We start from the raw sequence: 9103 nt of genomic DNA, 5'->3' as shown, positions 1-9103 counted from the left end.
TCCAATGGGTGCATGTATAACGGGTTGGTCGAATCCAAATTTGAGGTAGTATCATTGGTATCTTTGTCTTCAACCATGAATTGATGTAGAAAATGTTAGGAATTTGGATCGATTGAGGGTTGAAAGTGTATGAACCAGTGATTTCTAGGAGAAATTGCGAATTGAAAAACTTTCGATTTGCGATTTCAAATCGGGTGAACACGACGAAGAAGAAATGAAACACAGACTAGGCATAGATCGGAGGTTGCGAACCTTGCTCTGATACCATGTCGAAAACGGGAATTAAAAAATGACTGAGATTTCTCTATTGATGAAACTCTCTGAGCTTGAGAGAGAAGGTTCAAGAAGAGAGAAGAAATGGGAAAAATGAATCTATATTATATTCATTTCTGTTAAAATGTGTGTATATAGACGTGAGTAAAGGGTAAAGAGAAAAGAGTGAAGTATCTAATTACCAAATTACCACTACTACTAACTCCACTACACTATTAGTGCTACACATCTAATACACATAAATATAATCATTCTCAATAGGCGCAAAATAGTAAAAGGATTCGATAAAAGAAGTAATAGCCATGTTTCTCGAATTAAACAACCAAAATCTTTCTCAACAGCTCAAATCAACGGGGATGAAACGATATCCTTGAACAACATAGCTTAATCTACAAAGGAAGTCAATATCACCGACTAACACCAGAATTCATACTAATATATACATACAACCCGATCAATACTGCGTGGCATATAACCCGATCAATACAAAAACTATTGCGGCATCAATCTGATCCCATAGCCATAATAAAGTTCCATTTTTACCATTCTCTTAATAAAGTTCCAGCAGATAATTTTAAACCATTATCAAAAGTCAATGCATTTTGGACAAGTTTTTGTAAGAATTTGGACTCATGAAATCCACTCATTTTATATTGGAGCTATGTTAATGAAAAGGACAAGCACAAAACAATTTGCTAACAACAAAATCATAAATAGACCAATAATGAGGACAAAATTGAACAATTTCAATTAATAAAGAAATAAATATGAACTATTTTTCGTAGTATTAAAAATAATATCACTAAGTATCGAATTTCTAACCTTAATTATTGAAAATTGAAAATTCGGGTGTGCCAATGCAAAAAAGGAAGGCCATGTACTAGTATATGTTGGGCACAAATAAGGAAAGTCATGGGGCAAACGGCTAAGCCTATAGTCAAAACTTACCCAATATGAGAACGCCACGTGTGAAACCGTACAATATTTGAACGCATATCCGTCTTCTTCTATATAAAACGTTGACTGATGACACATGCATCTATATGTATTCATTGCCATTTACGGGGTTTACTATCTCCCGCTCTCTATTGCTCTGCTCTCTCCATCCAAAAACCTCACTCTCTTTTTGCCATTTTCAGTTTCAGGGATTGAAACAAGAAACAACTTCTGTTTTCGTACTTTATTGCATATTCCTTTTTTCTCCGCACTCTCTTTTTATCTCCTCTTCTGCTCTGTCTTTTTCACTCCTTCCAAGCTCAACAACAATGGCACCCAGAGGAAGACCCAGAAAGGTTCGATTTTTACACCGTTTTTTCCTTTATAGTTGTACGGAGTATCTTGTTTCTTGCTTTTTCCCCCTTCTACTGTTGCTTTTTCACTATTATTTTTTGGGGTTTTTATTTGGCAGAGATTAAGCAGAATGGACGCAGCAGTTGATGCTATGACACCTTTCGGCTTTGATGAATTGCTCGTTCGGAAAACAGTGAATAAACTCCTCAAGGTTTGTTAGCCTATTGGGTTTCCCTGTTTTGGTTAATGGTTACGGAAAAGACGATGCTTTGAACCTTGAAAATGGTTTCATATTCTCTATTTTGTGAATTTCTTTTATGTGTTTGATCAGCTCTCAACTCTCTGCCCATTTGGGGCTTAATAGAATGGGTTAGCTAAGCTTATTCGTTCGATCGTCTCACTATTTTTAGGAATACGAAGGAGATGAAGGGTGGGAAGGGTGGGCTTTCATAGAGGATAGCGGCTACAAGGAGCTCATTGACGCTATTCTTCGCGATCAAGAAGCCAAAGATGATGAAGAGCAGCAAATCCAAACACAAAAGGTACTATTCCATTCTCAGTTATGGAGGAAAATGAAAAGTATTTTTCTTGGGAAATGTTTATTGTAGGGAATCATATATTTTATAGAGGTTTAATTGAAAATAGAAAATACTTAACCCAAGTGGCATACGGCATTTTACAAAGAACAGACCTTGCACTGGGGTCTGAGAATAGTGTTTTGGTGAGATTTTTAAATGCAAAATATTGACAACAATGTGAAGTGTTAGATTGAAACAAGTTATATACAACAATATTATATTGAAGCAAGTGATAGTAGTAAGGGTTAGAATATTAGCACCCAAGGGTGTGACCTAGCGGTCAATGGAGTGGGTGAGAACCATGAGGTTTCAGATCAAATTCCAGCGGAGCCAAATACTAGGTGTTTTCTTCCCATCTATCCAAGCCTTGGTGGATAGAGTTACCTGGTACCTGTTGTTGGTGGGAGGTGGCAGGTACCCCGTGGAATTAGTCGAGGTGTGCGCAAGCTGGCCCGGACACCACGGTTATCAAAAAAAAAAAGAGTTGGAATATTAGCACCAAAAAGTTGCGGTGAATTGAGCCTTCAAAATGGAGTCGTCTTTGGTTTATCCCCAAAGTGTTTCTTATCAAAGGTGGAAAAGAGATCCTTGTTATTTACTGCAGGAAAAGCACGCTGTATACTTTGTGTCATCTAAGTTTGCTGATGAATAATTGTTTTTATGTCATGCGGAGTCTACTGCCCATTTTTCCTAATTGCTGGTTTTTGATTGCTTCTGCCTTTCATGTATTATCCCGTGTTTACAATAAATATCCTGTAATAGTCCATCAAATGGTGTCCTTTGCTGTTGGAGAAAAATGGTTCCTCAAATCTGTTAATACATAAAGCATCTCATTGAAATCAATATAAGTAGATCTTACTGCTAACTTCGCCTGCTCTAATCGATCATTTGTGTATGCAGTATGAGCATCTGCGCATTCATTTATAAATTTGTTTGGAACTTGATACTAGAATATTTGTCGGCGAATGATTTTCTGTGGCACAAATTAGTGAAACTTAGAACTACTTTGACCAGTATTAAATTTGCATATCCTGCAGGACATAATTAGTTTGTATCAGTGACTAAAGTATATCACCTCAAAATCCTTCATTTAAGTGCGGGACTGAGTATTATGTTTTTCCAAAGCTTGTAGTTTCCTCTTCTGCAATGATTGCAGAAGCTGATTTGCACATCCCAAAGGATTTCCCCTTCTCTGCAACATATCTTGTGTTAAACATGCATTTCTAGCTACAGTCCAGCCAAAATAAACTATCCATATTTCTACAACTACTAGCCTAAAATGTTATGGTGTCTTTAACTACAAAGGTCTGAACTTTATTTGCTTCTCTCTCTTGGATCGTATTTTTTGGGGATCTCTGCTTAGGGTAGATTTAGTTATACTTTCCGTTTAAGCTTGTATAAATAGGAAATCAGCTAGATGGTTCATTTTCTGTATTGCATTGAGTGCCAATAATTTGAATTGATGAAATTCTGTCACCTGTTATTCGATTTTGATATGATTGTCATTGATATAATTGCATGTGGAGTTGTATATGCATATCCTGGAATAGCTGAAGACCTCGAATTATAGCAGGGTGTCTCCTCACAAGATGAAAGAGCCGAAGACCCTGCTTCAGAAAGCACCATTGCTCCCTCGGGCGCTCTTGTTGTTTCCACATGCAATGGAGCTGACAATACTGTAGGAGAAACAGCATGCACTGAGCTTGTTAATGCAGCAGGAGAACCAACATACGAAGAGCTTTGCAGCAACAAACAAGACATTGGTCGTACTGGTGAGTAACATATCATGTTCTAATTCTGCTTCTTGATTTGTGTAAATTTTTAAGTCTAGTAGCCATTTAGCTGCCATGCAGTGGAAATCAGTTAAACAAAGTAGAAAAATTCAGGCCTAGCTAATGCATGAGTAGCTTGCATCCAAATCAGATATACGAATTTAGTATAGCAACAGATTAGGGAAGATATAAATACTGCATTCTTGTCTAGTGTAGATGCAGCATTTCATTCTCTGCCATAGTTTCACCCGTGCTGGGGACTTGGAATGTAAGAATACTGCGCCTACATGAATTTGAAGCCATGTTACTGAAATTTCCCTAACAACCCCATTTTGCAGAAGTATTTTGTCCCCCTCCAGCTGAAAGAGATGGAAATAGATGGACAGACATAGGGGAGGATCAAATCTTTACACAAAAAGGATTGGCTAATGCTGTTTTCAGCAATGGTGAAAATCCCCGGAGTAACTCTCATGTTTCTTCTCCATCTCCAACTACTTCCTCATGCCCGGTTAATCGTCTCAAAATGAGTTCTGTGAGCCAAGTGAAATCACGGAGTAACTCTCATGTTTCTACTCCGCCTCCAACTTCTTCCTCAAGCCCAATTAGTAGTCTCCCTCCCCCTGCTGATCGTCACACAACAACTCTTCCTTCCTCAAAGCCAGTTAGTGTTCCACCAAGAAAGCGCGTTCCTTGTTATGGCTGGATTGGAAGTGATGACGAAGAGGATGCTGACGACTTCATACAATTACCACCAATGAAACCAACTACACCACTGCAGTCACAAAATTCAAGTGGTGGTACCAATAAGCAAATGAAACGCAAATCAAGGTGGGATATTAGACCCAATGATCCTTAGTATCCTCTCTCTAATGCTCTTTGATATCAGTGTATAGACATAGTGTATTGGCATAGAAGACATTTTGTTAGTCAATGCTCAAGTTTTGCAATAACTTCGAAGCTTTAGTTTGAGTTAATCATATATCGTAGGTTGGATATATTTCCAACTTGGGCTTGTACTGACTACCCAAGAAACATGGGAATTGGGTTCCCAGCCAAAAAAAGACCGCATACTTTCTGCTGGATTCTTAAGTTACAACCAATAAACCATCAAAGGTATTTTGGTCTGTGTGGACTGCAAGTGCTTGGATCCCCATATATTGTGGTAAAATTTTCATGTGGAGCCTAGTTTTACGCCATCCATGGAATTTGTCTACTTTTTAAAAAAAGTTTAATTGATTCTCAATTTTTGGATAACTTCATATACATACATTTTTCTATTCTTCGTTGTTGCTTTCTTCTTCATTGTGCTTAGGGTTTCTTCTTATTCTTAGTGGCAAAATGAATTTGTTAAATTTATTGTTGTTTTGACAATTTGATGATTGCGGTTTGTTCTTTATTATATTTGAAAGTCATTTGGAGTAGATTTGGACGTTGAATCGCGTATTGGATTGTTGAAATTCAAAGAACAAATTTATGTTTCAGAACTTATGATTCGAAATCTGAAATTGCATTTCAAAAGATAGAACTCCAGATTTGATTTTTAAAGTTGCATTGAATAGATTAAACTATTTAAGATTCGAATTTCTGAAGTTGCATTTGAAAGATAGAAGAATTTCAGATCCGGATCCTAAAGTTGCATTGAAGAGATAAAACTGTTTTAACTCCGAGCGAGTATACTTTGCAAAATTTTGTGCAATGCGCAGTGGAGAAGTCATAAGCTGCAAAATTCTCCCAAATATTTCATGTCATAATCAACCAACCAAAATGGACTATAGGAACTTTAATCAGATGCATTACTATTTAATGCTTTGGATTTAGCCTAGTATCTGCCATGCTATATACCCTATTTAAGTCACTTATGGACCAAAAGTGAAACGAAGGACAAAATTGAACAATTTCAAGTAATACAAAATCAAATTTGGACCTTTTCCCAGAAAGGAGAAAAGGATTACCAGAAGAACATGCAAAATACATATTAATTGCTATAAGGAAGTTTACAAGCCCCTGGAGGCACCTCTTGTTCTGATCTTACGTAATTGTAGATTTTAAAGACTTGTAGAACATCATGAATTTAAACACCAATTACTTCCATAATGCATTTTGGTATAAGATTATCCCATAGCAATCTACAAGACTAAGACAACCCTAAATTATATTTACATGTTTAACAATACAAGTTTGCATTTCAAAGCCACCGTCAGCATTATCTCCAACTACCATAATTGGAACTATAAACAAGAATGTATTAGTTTAATGACCATCTAAGAAGGAGACTCTCACTGTATACCTTTTTCCTTTCTCCGCGAGCAGAGCCAGAAGACCACCAAATACCACATTGCTTACTCCTCATAGTGATGTTGAAGCAACTGTAGGTTGCTCAGAATTTTAGATATACCCTACTTTGGTAACATCATATCAAATGGATTCTGATACGAAGCTTCGATAATTTATGATAAATACTCTATCACTATCACTAGTTAATGTGTTTTTCCAGAGGGTAACGATACAAGATCCTTCTCATCTTAATCACTGTCGTCACTAATCCATCCATAACATGGTTTGCGAATTAGGTTACTTGGGAAAACATCTTTCACCGGAGTAGAGTGTAATGGAGCAATGTCCTGTAAAATAGACTAAAAAGAATCTTCAATTTGCCAAGACAAGGAATTATAACAGCAGTTACAGGATAGGGGATCAAGGGAAAAAAAACAGCACTAATAAGACATTTAGATCAAACATTGTGTTATCTTTCCAAATAGACCTTGATGCAACATGCTAAACAAGCTGAACTTGAGGAAGAATAGTAGTGATGCTATAAAACTTTGCATATTGTACTCATTTTCTGTTTTTTGCTTATATACTAATATACAGACGAAGCTAAGAAATGGTAGATGCTGCCTAAGGGCTTTCTATGTTATTCCTTACTGTTTCACTCTACTTTCGACAGATTCAGGTTCTTGTCATTTGATGCTATTCCTTCTCTGAATATTTTGGTTCTCCAAATTGACCTTAGAAGGTTTGGTGAAGGAGCCTCAAAAGATGACTTCCCGCAAGCTCATGACTTAGTTCCCTCTGTTAAACTAGCACAAACAATTCATTTTACTTAACTCCTTTCTGTTGTTCCTAATCATTGACCTTAAATTGTGAGGTTCTTCGGGTTCAACCAAGAGCAGTATGGTTCATGTCTACAATTACTTCAAAAGGTGGACCTATCTGCATAGTTGGAGAAAGTTCTTCCAAAATTACACCCAAAAGGTATAATAATATTACCAAAATGGATTACCATAATGGCCCTATAGTACTTCTCTAAGTTCAAGAATCACCAAGAATGTTTTGCTCTTTCTGAATTTACTCCCGTAACTGTTAATTTCCAGTAAGAGAATTATACAGTTTCCCCTGTTCTCATCCAATCTCATATTAACAAAACCACTTCAAGAAGAAAGCAGCAATGAGTCAATGTCAACATAGTCTCTGACTCTTGCAACAGAGGTGGATCCAAGATCTGCACTTTATGGGTTCAAGCCAGGTATTCTACAATTCCTCGTTTGATTTATTGGGTTTGAAGTCAATTATTTGTACTTAATTTACTGAATTTTGAAACACATACACAGAAACGGAGCCAAAGCTATTGGGGGTATTTACATTGATTGACTTTGCATATAAAACTTTAATCATGATTCGTGATGCAAATTGACCAATGAATCTAAGTGGGATTACCTCAAATAGCAGAACGTTTCCAATTATATGTTTTTCATGTTCTTCACTTTTTTCTTGTTCATCAAGTTTCACAGGAGTGCCATCTACTTGATCATGCTCTTCGCACACTTCTTTATCACAAGGTTCTGCAAGATTCTCACTTTTTACATGCAAATTCGAACTTCCATAGCCACTGCCCATTTCCGCTAACTGATTTTGCGGCTCAGAATCAGCACCAATTTCTGCCAACTGATTTTGGGGCTCATAATCAGCACCAATTTCTGCCAACTGATTCTGGGGCTCATGTTTGTGATCAGATTCAGATTCCCCTTGTGTGTCAATTATAGTCTCAATCAGAAGCTTGTATGCAGTCTCCTCAATAAATATCCACCCTTCATCTCCATAAACCTACAACAAACAATTTGTTTTTAAAAGAAAAAAAAAAAGGAATGAAATGCGCTAGGAGAAAAAGAAGAAACCTTGAGGAGGTCTTTAATGGATTTTTGGACGATGTGATGAGAAAACCCTAAGCGACCCATTGCATCCAGTGCTGCATCCATTCGTCGCAGACCCAACTGCATTTATAACAAGCAAACCCATGATTTCATTAAATTCTATTTTCAAATAGCTTAAGAATCTTGAATGTACGCTGTTTATCTTTCATTTTTCTTTTACCTTTGAGCGTTTGCCTCTGGGAGCCATTGAATACGTACAGTGCTTGAGAAACTTAGGAGAAGAGGAAAAGGCAGTCTGTGGTCTGTGAAGTTATATAGCCTAATGTTTTTTGAAAAGTTATTTTTGGAAAAAAATAATTTATGTTTGGCTAATCAATAATTTGTATTTGATCAAGATTTTCAAATAGTATTTTTAAGTATCAAATTATAAATAAGGACAAGAAGAAATTTATTTACTAGTTAATATTATATAAGTAGATAAATAATTTAAAATATTTATTATTAAAGATAATAATTAAGTTTTTTTATTTTATTTAAGTAAAATATATAAATAAAATTGAAAAGTACTTTATTTTTTCAAGATAATTTAAACATATCAAACGATTATTCAATAAATATAAAAGTTGATCCCAAAAGTCATTTTATATTACTTAATAGTTTAAAGAGAAAATACATAAGATACATTGTATACATTGTATTTGTCCAGGAAAATCAATTCACACTCGACCTTTATGGGTACCTCTGTATCCTTATTCAAAGTGAATTTAATACCACATTCTAAAATATAATACCAATTTCACAATATAAAGTGCATCACACGCGCAAGCCACATTACCACATCAACATCATCTGTTTTTAACTTTTTTTTCCTTTTTTTATTCACACATTTTTTTGTCTTCTTTCACTCCCACCACCAAACCTCCCTTACCACCAATAACACCACCGTCACAAACCCAATCACCACCGATTTCACTGCCAAATTCATCATCATCAATTCCATCAACCATCACCAAATTCATTAAATTGTATATTAAATTGA

At 35.9% G+C, this 9103-nt stretch overlaps 2 protein-coding genes across 3 annotated transcripts; one reads left to right on the top strand and one right to left on the bottom strand.

Moving 5' to 3' along the window:
- Positions 1-1338: 1338 nt before the first annotated feature.
- Positions 1339-4769, top strand: LOC104103982 (uncharacterized). Its single transcript, XM_009611963.4, has 5 exons — positions 1339-1565; positions 1682-1774; positions 1974-2105; positions 3715-3913; positions 4252-4769. The coding sequence occupies exons 1-5, from the start codon at positions 1539-1541 to the stop codon at positions 4767-4769; spliced, it is 969 nt and encodes a 322-aa protein (XP_009610258.3). The 5' UTR covers positions 1339-1538.
- A 1210-nt stretch (positions 4770-5979) lies between these two features.
- On the bottom strand, positions 5980-8419 carry LOC104103992 (uncharacterized). 2 transcript variants are annotated; one of them, XM_009611976.4, is made up of 4 exons: positions 8285-8419; positions 8089-8184; positions 7631-8017; positions 5980-6546 (listed from the first exon to the last, which is right to left on the bottom strand). In XM_009611976.4, the coding sequence occupies exons 1-4, from the start codon at positions 8309-8311 to the stop codon at positions 6436-6438; spliced, it is 621 nt and encodes a 206-aa protein (XP_009610271.1). In that variant the 5' UTR covers positions 8312-8419; the 3' UTR covers positions 5980-6435. The 2 variants fall into 2 exon arrangements, with proteins under 2 accessions (XP_009610271.1, XP_009610277.1); XM_009611982.4 differs by having other exon boundaries at positions 5980-6534.
- Positions 8420-9103: the final 684 nt, after the last annotated feature.

This window comes from Nicotiana tomentosiformis, chromosome 3, assembly GCF_000390325.3.
Source record: "Nicotiana tomentosiformis chromosome 3, ASM39032v3, whole genome shotgun sequence".
Taxonomy (NCBI): domain Eukaryota; kingdom Viridiplantae; phylum Streptophyta; class Magnoliopsida; order Solanales; family Solanaceae; genus Nicotiana; species Nicotiana tomentosiformis.
This window is presented reverse-complemented; position numbering and strand designations above follow the sequence as displayed.